Here is a 20,627-nt window from a genome sequence, read left to right on the forward strand (position 1 = left end):
CGATGTTGCAGTGTCATTTCTTTTAAGTAATCAGACACTTGTACCCACCCTTATATGAGAGCTGCTCCATGGTGACCTGTCGCATTCACCTTGAAGAGACCCTCTTTGAATTTCTGCAATGCTGGTCTTATTTTGATATGCGAAGAGCATTTTTTTTTTTTTCCCTCAGCAGCTGCTTATATGGTGCCAATTTTTCCAAGCACCAGAGGAGCTTGTGCAGGAAGTGCTTGCTGTGCAGGAGAACATGTTGTTGGGCTAGTTGCTGCTTAAATTAATTCAGCGCAAAGATTCAACAAACCTAGCTTTTTTGTCATAGGTTGGCTCTTCGCGCTATGTGCTCAGCTCATCACCTTCACTGGCACAGTACTTTTCGATGACAAGTGCTGAGACGCAGAGACGCACGCCATTATGTACTGCAGCACGGCATACAAGCACAGAGTGCTCCAAGTAAACGCTGTTCCACCGGCTCTCAAAGCGCAGTCGCTACAGTTTCACAGCTCTTAGAGGGCCCCCTAAACTACTCTGAGCTACAACAAACATGCAGCCGCCAGCATTTTTCAAAATGCTTTATTAGCAAATTCACAGGCGCTTGGATGAGGGATTACGTGCTCGCTGCAGTTTCACGATCGCCTTCATATGCCCTTCGTCACTGCGTACAACTACTGACAGCGCAGCAAAAGCTACAGTCCGCATCAGCCAGAACAAGATCCTTCATTGTCCACCTCTGATCGGTGATGCTGGTTGAATGGAAGCTTCATGGAAGGAACAGCGACATACAGTGGTCGAGCCCCTCTTCCCTTGGAACACACAGCCGGCTTTCATCACGCTAGTGCATGACCCTGCTGGCGTCATGACTTCCCCGAAGTAGGGACTGGAGAAACCCACAGGGGAACACAGGATTGTTTTTTGAATTTGTGTTTTCCTCGCAGCACTTCGCGTTCCCATGTTCACCAAAGATGATCGTCGCAGCATTCTGTACACAGTACACGTGTTTATTTAAAAAGTGTTCAAAATGTCGGAAGTAGTTTAGGTACCTTTAGAAAAAAATGCAGGCAGCGATGTCTCTGGCTCTGAACTCGCACGCACTACTGCACCTGGAACATTTTCTCGGTGAAAACCATCCTATTGTCTATTTGCATGTTTCTCAAATTGCGCTCGCCCACGACAAGAGAATGGTCGAGAATTAGGGTTGTGCGAATATTCGAAACTTTCAAATAACTAATCGAATAGGACAGACACTATTCGATTTGGTCTTCGAATCGAATGGCCACTATTCGTAGATGTGAATATTTTTTGAATACATTGAATTATTTCACGTCACCTGCGGCCAATGAAACATAAAATTGTAGCAAAAGTATGGTAAATTTTCACCCCAGTGGGCATAGTATAGACATAAATATGAGAACTTGTGTAATGGAGCAGGCTACGTTGCTTAGGTTTGCAAAGTCCTGTCCTGCAAGTCCTTAGCCCTGTGCATGCAAAGAACCTACTTGTTTGCTCCTAATGCTTCATAGCGTACTATATAATGACAGAAACTTGCTAACTTTAAGAATACTAGGATGTGAACAACGTTTTGACTTCATGATTCGAAAACTATTCAATTCGCTTTTGGCACTATTCGATTCGGTCTCAAAAATCACTATTTGCATACCCCTATCAAGAATTCGAGTTATAGAGTAGTTGAAAATTAATGTAGTAATTAAAATATTGCTGGATATTGAACAAAATTTTAAACCCAATTAATTGGGGCATCTTAATTACTTTAATAATTGGATTTGTGTATGTGACCTAGAAATCAAAACTGATAATTTTTGTACATAAACTTTGAAAACTGTACCTCTTCAAAAAACAGTTGCCTGTAGTTCTACCTGCAGTGTTGTGTCAATGACACCTTGCTTTAGTGTACATATATCGAGCTTATCGAACTGATTCAGTTGAAATAACCTCAGCTGCAGTTAATGTATTCGTTTGAGCACTTGTCCCACTGTCTTGAAGTGCAGCGCGCATGGATTTGTGTCTCGACTCATCGGAGACATTGATGCAAGTACCACCTTAGTTGGAACACTCAGTCTGCGGTTCCCTTCCTCGCTGTTGAACTGGTGAAGCGGGGATGCGGGAGCCAACCCTTGGCTGGATCTTCCCCATGTGACCTCAACCCATTAACTGTGATAAAAATTATTGCAATTAAAGTATTCATTGTTTAATTGCAAGGTTAATCCATCACTTGCCCAGCCCTAAAAGTAAGTATGCAAGTATGGTGTGCACGGTAAGCAAACATCCTTTTACAAGTTTCTGCGTTAAAAGTAGCGGCTTTTCAGCCTTGGTAAGTTGTTTCGAAGGCCACAGTTGGGGATTAACCCCCACGGAAGCCACAACTTCTTTTACAATGCATGTCCCGAATGCAATGGTCCCATGCCACCTGCGAGATTTGTACAAACAAATTAACTTCAGAAAAAAAAAAAACTTTTTTTTTTCTTTTTTTGTTTTTGCAGTGCTGATATATCAGGCACTTGGTCGTTCTAAGTAGTGTGAGTTACCATGTAAAAGAAGTTGCGGCATTGTTGATGCAAATTCGTTATTGGTAGTGATGGCGCCAATGCTTTCAGCATTGTTTTCCTCCATATTCTCCATTCCAAGTATGTGCCACGTTTGAGGCTCATCATTATCACTGTTGTGTATGTCTCGTATAGGCCATTAATGCAATTTTCAGCACCATGACGGCAAAGAGTTGTACATCAATATATTATCACATACTCGAGAACAAATCCTATGCGATGCGTGTGTCATCCCCATCCACTATAATACATTGCTTTGTGGCCTCCGAAGTACAAGCATAAATTTCCAGGCACTACCATTGCCATATCGCACAATGTTCAGATTACAAGTGCACATTGCTAAAGTGACATGAGCTTAGGTGGAAAGTAAAATTCTGTTTTAAGCTCATATTTTGGCTACCTTTGCATGTGCTACCTGATGTGTGGCGTGTTCCATATCTCTATTATGAAACCGTAGAGCATCCTGCACTGCTATAGTAGCATGTCTGTGCGATTAAAGAGAGAACTACGAGGCAACTATATATTATCCAGGTAATATGGAATGATTTATTCAATTACTCGGAGTAGGCATGCGTTCACTGGCACTACTCGTAAGTCTTTTTGCTTTCTTGGGGCTTAGGTTGCAGCACAAGCAATGAGATGGTAGTGGTGGAAGAAGTTTTTTTTTTTTTTTTTTTTTTTTTTTCACACTATGGCGATGGTAAAGTTGACGAGGCGAACTCACAAAACGAAATGGCTGGCAGTCTCGCGAGAGCGGCCCTCAATGGCCCTGTACTATCATTACTTTCTACATCAACTTACCTAACTACTGCTAGATTCAGGAGATATACAATTATTCAAGACTTTCTCACCCAGCCATAGCTCATTTTTCAGAATCTTGACACCTATTCCCTAGGCACAAAAAATTCCTTTCAAACCAGATAGACTGGAATAATTTTTACTGATTACCTTAATCAATTATCGACACAGGGCTGGTCTGGCGCCTAATCTGTGGAGCAGATGTGACAATAGGTCATTCTTATTCTGCCGCCGTTTTCTTCCTTTAAGAAAAAAAAATTAACTGACGATTACAAATACTCCCTAATGCGAAATTTGAGCGCAGCTGTGTACGTGTTTTCATTTCGCGATATACTGGCTGGCGCGGACAATCTGTCCCGTGCGGCACGTTGCAAACGGTGCGATGTGTGGCGCGACTGCCTTGCTAATCGGGCGATCGCGAGAGGCAGGACGTGGGTGACGCGTGAGCGCGATTCACAGCAGCCTCCGAAGACAGACCTCCCAGACGATGGATGGATGGATGGATGGATGAGGCTGAACCCTTTAAACCGGGCGGTGGCATGCGCCACCTAGCCATGACTACCTAGCCAGACGACGCGCGCTCCTCTGGCGCCATCTCGTAGTCACTGTCGCCGCACTAAGCTTTTCTTCTCACGCTTTCGCCGTACCCTCCTCGCGTCTTTCATCCCCCGCTGCTCTCCGCGTTCATCCCTTCATCTTTCGCTGTGCTCGTTCGCTCGGTTACGCCGACGCTCGCCGCAGGAAACATTTTAGAATCAACATTTAGACAACTCGGTTCAACATTTTCCATTCTGAATATTCTCTAGGAGCCTCCTCTCCACAGAGATGCTTGCTCAGCCGTGGAGGAATGCACAGTTGTTTCAGTGAGATTTTCTAAAGCTCTTCAAGCGTTATTTTGTATTCATTCCCTCCTAACAGTTTTATCAATTTTAGTATTAACAGCAATTTGTAATACCATTCGAATATTGGCCAATCCCCGCAGTGGGTATGCGCCATCATATAGAAGGAAAACCAAACTACAGCCACTGTAACCAAACCAAACGGCAACGGTCGTCATCGTAACGGCACGGCCGCTGGATTTTTTATCCAGCGGCCGTGGTAACGGAATGGACGAACGGACAAAGAAACCCAAAACACTCGCTGCTGTCGCAGTAAATTCAAGCTCTCGTAAGCGAAGCTCGCAGACATAAGCGCCATCTGCTAACAAAGCAGACAAGCGTTTTTCTTGAAAGTGTATGTGAATCAACCTGATTCCTTGGCTCACTGATCGCTACGGTTGGCGAAAAAAATTGTAAATGTCATGAGTGGCGTGCCAGTTTTAGAAACGGCTTGTGGCCGTATTGTTGCTCAATGGTGTGTGGCAACTGCGCGCTCGTGAGTTTCGGCGGCGATTGGTGGGGTGGCGGTTGGTTTCGCGATCCGCTTGCGCCCGCGCCGGTTGCGCTGCTGGGGGCGATCTCGGCGCACCGCGCCTGTTGTGTGCAACTGAAGATTTAATTACCTAAGGTCCCTGCTCGAAGCAGCTGTGTCGTCGTGTTAACGCGCGCGAGCGCGACAGGTTGGAATCTCCGCGCACCGCTACGGAAATCGAGGCTATCGGAGCGATCTTGTGAACGCGTGCTACTGCGACGTCACAGCAGTGGTGGCGGAAACAGCGGACTGCAGCAGCAGCGCGTATCATCGCCTTTTAGGCTTAAATTCTTCAGCCGTCTTGTGATTGACAGCGATTTTTTTGTGTGTCGTTTGCCCCAAGTCTCGCCGAACCGGCGTGTCTGTGACTGCAGCGAGCTTCTTGTCCGTGACCCTGCCCGACACAACCACAGGAATGCGCAGGAAAAGTGACCTCGTGAATCACAGCGCGTTTCGCTGTTGTTTCTGCTGTCATGTTCGCACTGGCACGGTGATTCTGGGCATCTGGCATTTGGTGAGTGCTGGCCCTCGACTGCAACTATGTCTTGCCGTTTTATCCTTTACTCCTCATCGCGTTTTACTTATTTCTACTAGCGCAAACCGCGACGGCCCTCGCCCTGCAACAGCGATACGAGGAGTAGGTTGTGGTGAGAGGAACGGGGAAATACGATCCAGGAGCGGTGGACGGTGTAGAGGCGCTGGTCGATATTTGTAGGTTGAGACGAGAGCGTCTTGTTATCGGTATAATGGCTGCTTTTGTTTTGCTTGGCTGGCAATCGGCTGTCTATGTTCTTTGCACTTCATGACGCACGCTTGTATGACGCAAGTAGAAAGTGCAGTGCGAAACCACTTTGCGCTCCGCAGTCCCGCGGCATCTGCCTGTAGACGCGCGCCAGGTGTTTCGTGCAAATGTCGCCGGCGCAAACGCTTTTATTATTTTTTTCCCCCGCTTTTTTGTCTTCTGGGAGCAGTGAGCCGTGAAGGTTCTTTTAAAACCACATGCCTCTGCGTGCAGGAATGTGTTCGATCTGCAAACGCGTGCGGTGCAACGTAAACAGGTTTTGGAGGTTGGTTCCAGTTTATCATTCCCAACCTGCACAACTCAAACAATGCAATTTATCACACCTCCAGAAAAGAAAAAGAAAAGCAATCCACAATTTTTATTCATTATTAATAGCAACGAAAGCCTCGAGAACTGCTGCAGGGTTTAGCTAGAAAAAAAGTTCGTTTGTGTTGTCCGTTTCTCCCTTGTGACCATGTCTGCATGCATAGATGAACTTTCTGTCGTTCTAAGGTTTAGCTTGTGCACATGACAAATGGGCTGACAACCATGTTTACACGCTGTCATGAAGGAAAAACACATATAGTCCACAGTTCAAAAGTGTATACCACGAAAAACGTTTCAGCAGTGTGTTGGTCGGCTTCTGTAACATGCCAGCACTTGCTTTGGCGTTCAGAAGTAAGCCGTAATATTGCAGTACACATTGCATCTTGCACTTATGAAATGCAACTGTCACATCGTTATTACGGTAGGGCCTGCAAATGTCTTTCTGGGCATATTGAGCATGTGTATAGTATGGCATAGAACAGTGAAGTTCCTCTGAGCATGCTCAGAATCCCTCTGCTGTGTGCCAACCACGAACAGCAAGATTGGCGCACGTCAGATTGTTTTAGCAAATTTGTGCTGTCTCATGCACTGTTCTGTGCAGCAAGTGGATGTGATGCATGTTATGGTCACTCTGTTTCTAGTGACTGCTACATGCAGCACAAATTTTAAGCTTGATGTAGTGCGCTGCATTCGACTATGAATATAGGTAGGTCAAACTCAAACACCTGTAAACTGGAATAAATTGCAACATTAAAGCTGCGTTTTGAGTGCTGGTAGCCAACCATGCTTAATGACAGTACTGCAGTCATAGGAAGGGCTTTGACACATCTCGCATGTCACATAACAAGTATGAACATTGGGAATTCGATATTAAAGTTGATCTTGAAATGCCATGTCTGTTGACATTATCATGACAGTGTGACGCAGGGCAACATTTGCTGACATTGTGCTAGCAGTAAAGCTAGGTGTGATGGTGCTGTTTATAAATAATAAGCAAGAATGCTAGACACGTTTTGCTATTTTTTTAAATTTTTTTCTTTCTTTTCTCTCTCTTTTTTATTTTGGCTTGCGTTTGTGTCTGGCAGCTGCAGCGATCACAGGAACAGAATGAGCCAGTGTTATTGTGATGTCATGCATGATACCATTCACTTCCTAGGCACTAAAATCAAAAGTATTGTAGTAAATTGTTTAGGTCACTCAGATACTTGCCAGTATTCTTTTTCATTGTTGGAGGGCTTGGACTTTCATTTAACCCTCTCAGGCGCCAATTATTTTGTTGATTGAATACTTTTACCGCATTTCTTACATCTTCAGAATCATAGAAAGCGTACAGTTGCAGAATAGGTTAAGAATCTTAAATTCTTTAATGAATTTTGTCAAGTATACAGAACGAGGACTACAAGCGAAAACTCACTACAGAAACATCAGATATGAGAACATCAAGTATTTCATGTATAGCATGCTTGAAAAGCAGCTATCCAGTCACTTGAGAATTATGACTGGTGCAACAAATTGTGAAAAACAATGAAAGAAGTGAATCCACTTCATACAATGACATACTCACACCGAGCAAAAATGCACAAACGTCTACCTTCCCACAAGTATCACTAAAACATTTTGCGCATGTCATTAAAGTTTGCAGCACAATTCCAATCAGAAGAGTATAAAGATGTTTATGTGACACATTTTAATTGGCATTACTTTCATCAATATTATTGCTGTTGATGCGCTATCTTTTTGTACAGGATTATGTACACAGTGCATCAAAGGGTTAACGCCGGAAAATGGTATGTTAAAAGACTCCTTTATCCGAGTCATTGCTGTTGGGAGTCCAGCTGGGTCCCATGTATTGGTGGCGATTCCATTTATCTGGACCTAATGACGTGTTTTATATGTAGGCCACCAGATGTGGCCGTAGTGTAGGGCCTAGCTCTTGCAGTGGAGAATAATACTCCAGGCACAAACGGCTGTGAGGCTCATATAGCGAATTACGACTTCGGTCATACATGGAGAAGCCGATCTAGTGAGCCCATTGGGAATGTTGTTGTACCATCACAGATTCTCCATGTCCTCGCCCTGGCGATTCTCGTCAGCATGATGCTGCGGCCGGAGCTAATCGAAAAGCTGTACGGAAACAACGGATCAGCGACGACACAGCTTTCGGGCAGCTTCATCACCCGCTTTCGTCCCTCCGTCTACAGCCACGAACTTTCGGACGTGTCCAATGACCCGAAGCTGGCAAGCATCCGTGATGGTGAGTTCTGTGTTTCAAGGACATACTTTGTTTTCCCAGTCATTGTTACCATTGTTGAGCTCCGTATGCAACAGTATTTGTAGCACTAAAAAAAAAATTTTTTATTCAAGTAAGGTCTCCAATTCATGGCCCAAAACCAAACCTTGATTTAGTAGTGACCTTTAGTGAAAAGTCACTAAGTGAGGGATGATGTTGACGACTTGCTCGGAATTGTTCCTAGATATGTTCCTTATTTTTTAAACTATAGCTTTAAGTTACTTTCTGCGGTGACTAGTCAGTGGTCAGGACGTGGAAAAATAAAAAGAAGTAACCTATGATTTTCTAAAAAAAATATCGGAATTTGACGTGCTTTGCTTAGAAAAGCAGCTTTGATGCACCCAGGTAGCTCACTAATCAGCTGCTTAGAAGTAGCACCATGTGGAGGCCTATATATCCCTCTTGGGATTAATTGGGGGAGGCATTGAACTTAGCTAGAGTGCCTTGAGGAATTTTCCCAAGGCAATTTCCTGGCTGTTATCATCACTAAAAAAGTTGCTGAGACACCGAAATGGCAAGGGTTCTTGTTGAGGTGACTAAGAACTCTCTAAATTGAACAACTTTCTAAGTTACCAATACTGGTATGTGCAAGTTTCAAATATCCTAGGTCATTGACTCGGTTATAAGGGACAAATTATTCACTCTTAACCATTTCAGCACTGACAAGACATCAGGAACAAACAGCTTATAAAACATATGCACATATGCCCCCCCCCCCCCCCCCTCTCTTTACGTTCTGCAGGTAAAAACAAATAGATGAATAAATTAATTGAGAGGAATTCCGACACTTTTGTAATGCATATTTTAGCTAGCCTGGGGCCAAAACCATTAATTGCTTTCTGGATTGCGAAATGAAAGATGTCTTGACGAGTTGCACTCGTAACTTGTATATTTCTACAGAAATTGATGAGCTGGGCTAGTGCCCGTGTCGAAAAGTACACGCAGTATGCTTGTAGTAGCCTTGTTAACGTGTTCATGAAAGCAGCGACATAAACTTGGAATCCATCTCCATGAAGAGTCTTCGCAGCAAGTATTCACAGTCAGATGTCTTTATCGGCACTTCAGGTCACTTCATTGTAAAGATCACGCACCATACCACTCGCAGTAAAGCAGGCTAAGCTCATACAGCAAAAGACAACCTTTACTTAACATGAATTCGAGAGATACTTAATGATAGAAGCTGCTCGCAAATGCTGTTCGGCAGTGTTTGGCTGTTGGTCTGGTAGGCATCTCTCTCCCCTTGTTTTTTTTTTTTTTTTTTTCATCAATGATCGAGAATGGTTTACGCTGCTGTGGAGTTCATACCCTCCCGCGCAGTCTTTCTTGCAGCGTAGACTGGTGCTCCATACCCACGCCGCACGTTAGTGGCAGGTGAATAGGGCTGTGACAGTGCCACAGCATGCTTTCATTGTAAAGCAACAAATCAGCCGTCAAGGACACCTGAATTCCTTTGTTATACCTTTCATTGACGAGGCATTCAGTTGTAGTGGTATCGGACATATGACCTTTGGCATTCCTTCTTTTCACACTGGTTATGTGTATTCCTTCTCGCTTATTTCTTACAGTACTTCTACAATGCACTGCCCTTTTTTCTTATTTTTCTAATTTAAAGTGTGACTTTCATACATTTTTAATTATAACATTGCAAGTGTTATACTTTATAAAATGTCTACAAACTAATCTATAATTAACTTACGTTGAATGTATCTTTAGTGTATGCAACCTGAATGTATGTGGCCTGTGGTCTTTCGTCCTAAATAGTACTGTGTTTCTATTGTAATTACTGTATGTGTTTTCCTTTTGGGCTCTGTGAGCTTGCTAATTGTTTGCCATGTTTTTGGGACATGGATGCCTGTCAAGCCTTGTACAGGGTTTTTGTCCATGCCCCAAAGATTGGTAATATGTTAAATAAAGATGATTGGTAGATTGATTGATTAAAAAATAGCTAGCAAGAAAAGCTATCTTAACGCAATAGATAGCGCATCTAGTACTACCTTTTATTTTCATTGTCGTGTGAACCATTAATCATGCTTGCTCACATATGCATTTACTTTATACTACATGGTACACTGTCACTTGACCTGCTTGTAATGTTCTGTGAACAATCAGGAGATGATGATAGATAAACTTGCACAATCTGATTTGATAAACTTGCATGTTGGGGCACAACCAAATGCAAGATATGGCCTTTAATTATTTGGCTAAGCAGCTTATTGTGTTGAGGCAGTAGAGAATGGCTGGGCATCTCTTTTGTGATAGTGTGTACCTTTCATCGCATAATTAATAGTTACATTGATTACAACATAGTGTAAGGTGTGCCTTGATCGCAAAGCTTTATGTCAACTCCAGAGACTTTAGTTTTTCCTTTTCTTTCTTTCCCCTCTCTTTTCTTGACATACAGGACAGCACCAAGGTATTCACTTTTATTTTACTTTTACATGTCTGTGCATGGTAGCATAGTTGTATGTTACAGTAATGCATAGAGGAATTGAGTCTTGTGTCGAAGTATGTTTGTTCACGCTGTCCAGTGATGGACCAACTATACACACCATTTCCTGCTGCAAATTCTTGATCACAACCTTTGCATGTGTGAACCTGGGGTGATGTTCTCGGGTGATCCCTTTTGAAAGCACTATCACGAGATTTCGTGCTACTAGTGCCAGACATGTCAGCGCCTACGGTTTGCAACGTTCCTGGCATTGTGCTAGTACAGTGTGCTGTTGTTGATTGGCTAACTTGAGCTATGGCTTTTAAGCGCCCTACACGGAGTTGGTCAGACGGGAATCAGCTTGTGGGCTTTCATTCCAGGCACTAAGCTGGAATTTTCTTTTGTTTCCGCTGTTTAGAGGACCTTCATGTGGCTCTAGCCATCACCGTCTGCACAGGAGTTGTCACCCTGTTGCTACTGTATGGAACCATATGGGTAAGGACTCGCACGAATGTGCCTTTTCAACTTCTGCATCGGTGGCGTGTGTTGTAAGAGCGGTTATATAAGGAGTGCAGTGCTTATTTTTCCCATTCCCTCTCAACACATTTTGTCTTAGCTTGTGGTGGCACTGATGGCAATGCCCTGCCTATTGCTCCTTTATTTTGCCTCCTAATGTGGTGCGCATATCGCGCCTTCAAGGTTGGTGTCTGACGAAGATGCCATAGTGCAACAGAATGGTGACAAGACGAGTGGGACGCGTTAGCAACCACTAATTTCGCATTTTGTAGAAGATTTGAGGGTTGTGCTCGCGTGTGCAAGTCGTTCACTCGGTGGTAATTGGTGGTCATGAACAATCACCCAGTTGCTGGCATCTGTGGACTGGAATCGCAATACCTTTGGCATCATTGACGGCGGCAAAAAAAGAGAGAGAGAGAGAGTAGGAGGGTCTCAAAAGTCTCAGGAGAGAGAAGCAATATGCAAGATTGTGAGGTCCCAGCTGCGTGCAGTGAAATAATGCTTGGCTTGCATGTTCATGGCAGCATTGTCTACAGGACGTCTACAGATTTGTGTGCTGGATTTGTCTCCTGGATTTTTTCAGATCATGAATGTTTACTTGTGTTCAAAAAGTGCCCCTCTTTGCCCTTAGCTGTATGTGAATCATTCGTGATATATCACACTCCTCGTGAAACCTGAAGGGATTATTTTGTGGAACTTATTCGTGTTATTGTAATGCCATGAGTGCCATGATATATCGTGAAAGATTGACACGCAGGAAAAAGACAAAGGGGTGCTTCAGGGTTATGGACGGGTGAGCCTATGTCACCTCACCTTGCAACCTGTAGTGGTGTGATGCATGCAAGTTCTATACTAGAATTATACGACAAGGAAATCTGGCACTTCAGTCAATGACCTTCCATGGGAATGCTGGGTAGTACGTGGAATGTTTTGTACAATCTGGCATGGCTTCGTTGAGAATACAAACTGTAGCTTATTTTATTGTTCTGTATGGTTCAGCTGTTGTGCGCTAGTTGCACAAAATTTTATTAGACTAGTGGAGTGTTTTACATTGACTAACTACTTCATTCCGTTGTGTAACTTTGACTGCACAAATAAGTCTTGACACTTCTGAGCATGCATGCTGGTAGATCTGGACGGCTAGTGGGCAGGGGCAACACTTGCTATGGGTTACTATCTTAGATAACTTTATTTTTTTATTAGCTTTAATTTGTTCTGAAAACAATATGGGGGTATAAATTAAAGTGTAAATGAAGCCCAATCATTGCCATACAGCACATTCACTATATTAGGTTAAAACAAGAACTTGGAAGCTTGTTCGAAGCCAATGGGACAAGTTTCAACAGAGCCATGTTCTACCCATGATTCCCATGCTATATTAACATTAACGCTACAGAAAATGACAAAGATTGTGCCAAATTTCCCAGAAATACTATGCGCACACAGCCATGTTTCCATTGCAAGCTTTCAAAGCAACACTTAGGGAGGAGAAAGCACAATGCCAATGATGATGGTGATGATGATGATGACTATATAGTCCTGACCAATTTCTACTACAACCGACAAGTGCTGCCACCTAGTGTCAAAAACTGATACTCAGTGCAAGCTGACTGATATACATGTCCTTGCAATTGGTTCACACTGCAAAACATATTTTTCCTCACGAAGGCTATCCTCGTCATTGTTTGTATTAGTTCCAATTCTGGTGACATCTACACAGGTCAGTGGTAGAGAAAGGGTTAAGCGCAATGCGAACAGTGCACACACACGTGTGCAAGGTTTCCCTTTAGTAATTTTGGTGCGAAACTCTGTGGTGCCCTGTCCCACAGCTTTCTCTGTGCCTGGCAGTGTGTTTGACGCATGCCCCAACTGTTTCTGCGCAGGGTCAGCCAACGTACCTGATGCCGTTCTTCTGCCTGCAAGTGTTTGACTTTGTGCTGTCGGCGCTGACGGTGGTGGGCTACTTCTCGTACATGCCGGATGTGCGCCGCCTGGTGGCATCGTCGCGAGACCTGCCCCTGCAGAAGGAGCTACTGCGTCTCGACCCCCAGTGGCTCTGCACCGTTGTCATGGTTGGCTTTGTCGCCTGCATGATGATCAAGGTCTGTCGCTTGTCTCGCTCTCGCACTTTAAAGTGTAAACCCCATTTGAGTGAAAACAACTGAGGACGCAGAAGTAGAAGGACACAGCATGAGCGCACTGTGTCCACCGCTCGTCCTGTGTCTTGCGCTTATCCTATATCATTCTCTCTCTCTGTGTCCTCAGTTGTTTTTGCGCTGACGAACAAGTATGCATCCTTTCGAACTCGCCCATCTTTTTACCCTATTGAGTGAAAAGCCAGAAGCGACATGGCAGGAATCATTGGCGCTCCATTCTGCCGCTTGCATACCTGCCATCTCTCACAAATTTTACGTAAAGCTTACGAATTTGGGCTCGTTTCACTAAGGTTGGTTCAAGCTTTATGAAAAAGGAAGTCTGTCCGGAAAAGTTGCACTTCTAGGTCTCCAAACCTTCTGTTAGAAGTCTTCTGATGGTGAAAAAATGCCAAAAGCAAACTTGCTTCAGCCAAGTTTATACAGACAACTTTCTGAAGCAGGCTAAATCGACAACAGCAATGTTGCTGAAAAAGTCATTGGGATCTAAAAACAACAATACTTCAAAGTTAGTCACCAGAAAAACACTTTTTCGAGTTCCAAGTTCAATACTTCACAACTCGGGTTCTAGGTAAAGCACAGTAATAAGGTTGGTCTTATTGCATCCCTTTAATCTTGCAGAAGCCATTGATACCCTATTTAGCGATATCTAAGGAAAGCATATTTTGCAAATCATTGCGGAAGATAATTAAAGCAAGCTTGCATAAAATTAGAACCGAAGGAGATAAATGAAAATGGACCTTATATTCGAAATAAGCACATAACATTACATATATGTACATGTTTTCAGCACTATACCTGAAAGAATAACGATTAAAAAAATTTTTGGTCCAGGACCGACCCGCCTCTCCCCTTAGAGCAAGTAAACTTGCTGTGTTTACTTTTAAGAAACTATGGTGATTTTCATGCTGACTGTTGATTTTAATGCTGCCTATTGTATCTCTTTAGGCCTATGTGATGGGAATTGTCTGGTCCTGTTACAAATACCTGCGACTCAGGCAAGAAGCGAGCCTTCCTGATGTCGAATCTGACTCTGAGGTAAGATCTGCATCCTTAAAGAGAAAGAAAGCTTTGTCTCATGCTAGGATGACCAATTGCTGTTTATCAGGGAACTGTAACCCATTTGTGGCAGATAATTGGGCCCAGATTCTGGAACGATGGTTTTGCGCTGCTAAGCACAAGGTCGCGGGATAAAATCCGATCCGCTGCGGCGGCCACATTTCGATGGGGACGAAATGCAAAAACGTCCGTGCCCCTTGCGTTGGGGGCACGGTAAAGATCCCCTGGTGGTCAAATTAATCCGGAGTCCCCCACTATGGTGTGCCTCATAATCAAATTGTGGTTTTGGCACGTAAAACCTCAGTATTCAATTTTTAAAAATGCCAGTGAATAAGTTGTGAATTTTCTTGGTTGCAACAGCTTCGGCCAGTTTTGCTAATTGCCAAGTGCGAAAGCCATCGTCAAGAAGGCAGCAAACCCAGCTTTACTGTTCCAAGCTATAACCGTGGTTGTACAAATGTCTGTGCTTGCCTATAGTGCTTCAGCATCATTCTGCGCAGCAAATATAGAGTAATTACAAAGGCAGCTACTAAGTTGGGGACACTGTGCTGAAAAATTTGACTTGCACGTCCAGGAGACTAGCATTGCTCACAAGTGTAGTCTTCCAAACTAAGTAGCAACGCACGAATATCTCTTTCATTGCCTCGCAGCACGGTGCTCCAGTGCTCTAGACAAGAGCGTAGATATGTGTACAACAGTACAGTCTGTGCTTCCTAGCTTTGTTATGCATTGCAACCTATTTTTCTCTGAAGAATAGTTACACCTTGTGAAGACAAAAGGGTGATGTCTGGAAAGAAAACTTGCCTCCCCCCCCCCCCCCAAAAAAAAAAAAAATAATGTGTATCAGCTGCTTGCCAATGTTTCACTCAAAACCTCGCCAAGAATGCTACCCATGCTGGAAGGTCAGGTTGGAGGTGCGGCTGTTGCGGAAATTTACGCAGCGTTTTCAAAACTGATTGTTCCACAATATGGTCATAGCATTGAGGTTTCATTTGTGCTGCTTCTTGAAATGGAGAACCCAAACAAACCATCGTTTGTCATAGCATTTGCTTCTTTCTCTGAAGATGTACTTCTAGGTAATCTTTTTTTTCTTCTCATTTTGTCGTACTAGCAGTTTATTTCAAATTCAGCAAAACTGTGCATTCAGGAATTGTTACTTGTTATATAGATTGCGTGACTCAGTGTGGTGTGAATTCTCTGCTTTCAGGTGTTGCCGTACGGCCAGGTAGGCGTTGGTTTTTGTTTTGCTTTGCTTCCTCTGCATACCTGGGGCTCATCTGTAGCGTAGTTATTGAGTAGTAGAAGCATGTTGGGCGTGAATAGCATGACAGGTTGCAGTACACAATCTCTAGAGTCAGGCGTGCTGTGCACAGTGTCGTCCATCTTTACAGTGAAGAATAGCATCGAAAGTCCAAAAGGAAAACAAGGATGACCAACAGAAACGGGCACAGACATGGCCGTCCCTGTCTTTCTTTCGCGCTTCCATGCTACTCATCACAGAATATGAACCAACTGAGCCTGCTTAATTTTACAGAGAAGCTTGCAAGTGCACGGTACGAGTAAAATTCTCTCTGCTTATCCTAAAAGCCAACTGGGCTGGAAACATAGAATTGAACCCAGAATTGCCAGCTGTGGTTGCTTGGTGGCGTTGACGTTGCACTGCTATGCCCGAGGGCATGGGATCAAATCTTGGCCACAATGGCCGCATTTCGATGGGTGTGAAATGCCAGAACACCTGAGTAGCGTGCATTGAGTGCACATTTAAGAACCCCAGGGGGTCAAAATTAATACGGAGTCCCCGACCGTGGCGTGCCTCATAATAATATCGTGATTTTGGCATGTAAAATCCCAGAATTTAAGAGCCCAGAACTTAAGTAGTGACATGACTTTTTCAACTTGCCATCTTTTTGCGTTAAATGAAGGCTAAAGCCCTCTGAATCAAAGAAAAATGTCCCGAAGAGCATTGGAGCACTCTTAGTAATTTACTGTAATAGTACTTGTTACTGGGAAGTAGCTTTGGTTTCAATACCCCAAGAGCCGTCTGTATTGTGCGTCGTGATACATTGACTGGCTCAGTTCCTGCTAGCGAAGCCAGAAGAAACGTGCGCAGTACTCTGTATTTTTTGATGAGCAACATGACTACTATACGTAGCCTTATTGCTACACCACATCAGAAAATTTTCTGTGTTCATGAAAATGCTGATGACACCAGTTCCGGAATTTGGTGACCAACTTTAGTATGAAGTTAAAACATCATAAAAGTGTTTCCAAACAATAAATACTTGCTTAGTGGCATCATTGTGTGGCAGAGATTCTACAACCTGTGTGTCGGCGCTCCTTTTAAAGAAAAGTGAAGAGTGGCTCTGTATCTCTGCAAATATGGCATTTCGGTCGTCTTATGGGAAGCTAATTGATTGTGAATGGAAAGGTACGAAGCTCGCACCCTTTGAAAAATCCAGTTTATCCCGCTGAAGTGCCCAGTTATGGCATTCTTGTCCAGAGTGTGAAATTGTGGGTGTGACTCCCAGATGCAGTGGCAGCATTCCCATTGGGGCAAAATGTGGAAGTCGTCAAAATGAATCCACAAGCCATACGTCACCTCTCATTGTCCCTGCATTGCCCTGTAGCGTTAGAACCAATAAATTGGCATTAATTAGCCAACCAGTCAATTTCTTTAATGAAGTCTTTGTTGAGGTGAAATCCGCCCTGTCAATCTCCAGATCTTCTTTCCCACTGTCGAGTCCTTTTTATGAATTGTAAATGTGCCTGGCGGTCCACTTTATGAATATTTAAATGTAGATGTTATTATACACTGCTTTAAAGGGAGGCTGATGAGGGAGCGAGGTACTTTCAAGCTGGGAACTTGAATGAGGCTGAGCAGTAACTTGCAGTATTTGCAGATTTTTCTGATACCTTGGCTGGCTTGGCCGTCACCTTTAGTGCATGCAGCGATCATGATGCTTCTTCTGTAGGAGCTACTTCACATGCACTTGTAAAACACGAAATGTGGGCCGTCCAACTTGGCTGTCAAGTGCAACGAAAAATTATTCTGGCTGCCATAACTGAGCTCTTTGGTATTAGAAGCTACGGGAGCATTGGAAAGCTTAAGCAAAATTTACGCATGTTGCGGAAGTGTTTCTCAGAGGTAACCCCTGGAAACATGCATTCTGAGCATTGTTCATGAATAAGAATGGCCTTTATTTGTAGTTTCTGGAAACACCTATAATGGCAAGGACTGAAATGTTGGAAGCAGTTTTTTATTAGCATTATTAGCTATGTTACAGTTCATTGAATTTCAGCGTTCACAATGTCAAAACCACGTAGAATGAGAAAATGTAGCACAATAATTAGGGATGTGTAAGCAATCTGCGTCTTACATAATACATTGCACGTCTTCAGGCTGATCTAGCCATGCCTTAGAAATTAGGTATCTAGTCATCGCATTTTCTTTTTTTTCATTATGGCCTCCAACGGTTGAAGTGAATGTTAGAAAGTAATGGAGCTACCCCAAAACAATTAGTACACTTTTGAAATCAATGCGAAAATACTTAGCAGGTATGTAAAGTTTCATTAATGTTAACTGAACAAAATGAAAATGGTTTCAATGTCAGTTTTGTCCCCCTTTAATTCAACTGATGGTGAATGGTACACAGTTCCCTGTTAGCCAATCGTGACTGCCCTTCGATTTCAGGCTCTGTTGCCGCCCGACTACGAGACAGCGACCAAGATGCCCGCATTTGTGCCCGTCTACGCGCCCCCACCGTACCCAAACCACAGCACCTGAATTCGGTGACGCGGCAGTTGGCGCAGGAAAAATGGTCACCGCCACCCGAAGCAGCTTCCAGCTGCCAAACAGCACTCGCGGTCTCTAAAATGGCCCGCTTCTGTGCAAATCTGGACGTCCTGTGTACATTTTGATGTATTTTCCTTGGTTTACTCGTCAGTTTGTAATTGCGCCCCACAAGAAAGTATGAATTGAGGATTGCATGTCACAGACACAGACAGTGATGCCTTTTTTTTTTTTTTGCCACTCTATATTTTCTTTGTTTTTCTCAAAACATTGGGAAAGGAAATTGCAACAAGCTGATCATATACAGGCTGTATTCGGGGGGGATCACGGAGTTCAGCTTTGTGACAATGCTTTGGCAGATGCAAAGAAAACTTGAATTCGAGAATGGATGTCCAAGACCAGCGAGGATCCCAGATTTCTAGAAAATGGGAAAGTCAACTTGTAGGGCAGGTCCGTTTCGCTTATTCAGGTAGACGCAGAACAACCTCCAGAGGTTGCTCGACTATGCGAGCTACTTGATAAACAAAACATGGTTAAGCAAGCTGAACTTGGAGCACCACCCCGACACAGGTAGATGTTACACGTGAGGGTTCGGAACTTGCTTCCTTGGTGACTTTCTCTTTTGCCATCTTTACAATTGAGTGACGCTAGCGCCCAGTGTGTCAACTAATGTTAACCAACGGAAACGTCCACGCTAGTATTGCAAAAAAAATAAAAAATTAGAGCCTTCGTTGGAAGAGGGCGGTCCACGTTTCAGTTGGCTGGAGGCTACCGTAAACCAGCGTAGTCTTGACCTCTGCTGTGCCCTGAGTGATCCAGCATTCCAGAGAGTATGGAATTAACCGACACGCACGTGTCGCTTATTTCTACATTAATATACGTCTTTTGTCAAAACTGTGCAGGCCATGCTGTATTTAGCTGGTCAGCTGCTCTGCACCTTTCAAGAAAGAATTGCTATCTTTCGAGTTTGGAGTCCCATAGCAACGTAAAGCCGCCAGGCCCACCAGCAGCCATTAGTTTAGTGCGCAATACCCCAGATTCTTTCATGAGAGGCTGTACATTATTTTTTTTAATCAGCTTCTTTATCGTTTTTGTATTTTAAGCTACCCACTCCTCGCATGCTTTATGACCCCTTACGTTTTCTATTTGCTGGTCTCCAGAAGGGAACCCCTTTTCTACGCTGTCTACTTGTGTCTGGGTACTTTCCCCCACCCCCTCCTAGTCATGCGTTTGTTTCATGTGCTGCTTACACATACCGCAAATGGGTCTTTCATCACATGTGGTTTGGGCCTTGCCCAAGGCCGAAAGTTCTTTCAACAACAACAAAAAAGAAAAAAGCTCGATTGGCACTTGATACATTACTAAAAATGCTTGTCTAGTGCCTGTCCAAATTTGATGAGCATAGGTACCGAACCTGGTAAATATTTTGGGAAGGGGAGATGAGTTTATGAAGATGTAGGACTGTTTACGTTGTACATAGATGCAACCGATAAGACATGCATGTTGTCTGTTGCAAGTGCAGTGTTCTATAGTTTGCCTTCTTGTTTCTGGTTATTGTGGGTGCTACTCAATTTAGTGCAGGTTTCTTTTACGTTGTTCTTTGTTTCATGGTTAAATGCACAGATTTGTAGTAGACCACCCACCTCCCTCAGTGTGTAACGGAAAAACCTGTTTCTTGCCAGGGAGGGAAAAAAATGTATCTGCGATGTAGCGTGCAATGAAATAAAACTTGAAAAAACAAACTTTGCTTTACAAGTTTCTTACTTTTAGCGAAGCAAACTACGTGTATAAATTTAGCACACTCGTGATTGTGTGTACTACATAGTGCCTTGTCTCATTCGAGTCCTACTGCTAAACACATTTGACCGATTTCAACGAAAGCCTTGTGCTGAAAATCCTGGATGTTTCTTTGGCTAACAGGATTCTTATTGATGGAATGGCAGTTCATGTTCAAGTGGACAGTGAGACACAAATTATGAAGGTTTATCTAGTTCTAAAAAAAAAAAACGAAACAAAAAGGCCGTAATAATCTTCTCATGGTGCAAACACCAGACCAGCTTGCCGGAAAGGGTGTGAAGTGCAAGATAAGTCTCTGCTGTAGGTTTACTTGCACAGACGTTGGCTTACTGCTTGTGTAAAGAAAAGCAGTCTTCAAGGCACTCTGATAGGATTTAGTTCTATGGAATAGTTGCAAGTGTTGAAAAATTTGTCTAACACTGTCAAAGCAGAAAAGGGGATTGACCACTGTTTCTACTGAGAGTTTCCTACAAAAATTACTAGGGGGAGCTGGTGCTGTAGTTGTTCTAAAGTCCCTTGATACCTTTAAAGTACCACCACTCTTTGAACTCTGCTGCCGCCACACGACCTCCTCCGCATCAGCTAGTCTTGCGCCCGTTTTCCTGCACGACGATTTGTCTCCCTGCTGTTGCCCTTGGAAACGCGCGGATCTTGCATTTTGCTTGTTTTGCTTTTCCGTTCGTGCCATTTTTTGCCTTAGGTCGTGCACTGTCTGCTAGCGTT

General features: G+C 43.6%; 1 protein-coding gene across 2 annotated transcripts; it reads left to right on the forward strand.

The window, feature by feature from the left end:
• The first annotated feature begins 4,732 nt into the window (after positions 1-4,732).
• Positions 4,733-19,849, forward strand: LOC119430982 (lysosomal-associated transmembrane protein 4A-like). 2 transcript variants are annotated; one of them, XM_037698448.2, is made up of 7 exons: positions 4,735-5,277; positions 7,930-8,125; positions 11,008-11,084; positions 12,989-13,207; positions 14,207-14,296; positions 15,525-15,542; positions 18,009-19,849. In XM_037698448.2, exons 1-7 carry the CDS (start codon positions 5,179-5,181, stop codon positions 18,099-18,101), a joined length of 792 nt encoding a protein of 263 aa, XP_037554376.1. In that variant the 5' UTR covers positions 4,735-5,178; the 3' UTR covers positions 18,102-19,849. The 2 variants fall into 2 exon arrangements, with proteins under 2 accessions (XP_049513607.1, XP_037554376.1); XM_049657650.1 differs by lacking the exon at positions 15,525-15,542 and having other exon boundaries at positions 4,733-5,277.
• The last annotated feature ends 778 nt before the right edge of the window (positions 19,850-20,627 follow it).

The sequence above is a fragment of the Dermacentor silvarum genome, chromosome 10, assembly GCF_013339745.2.
Source record: "Dermacentor silvarum isolate Dsil-2018 chromosome 10, BIME_Dsil_1.4, whole genome shotgun sequence".
NCBI classification, from domain to species: domain Eukaryota; kingdom Metazoa; phylum Arthropoda; class Arachnida; order Ixodida; family Ixodidae; genus Dermacentor; species Dermacentor silvarum.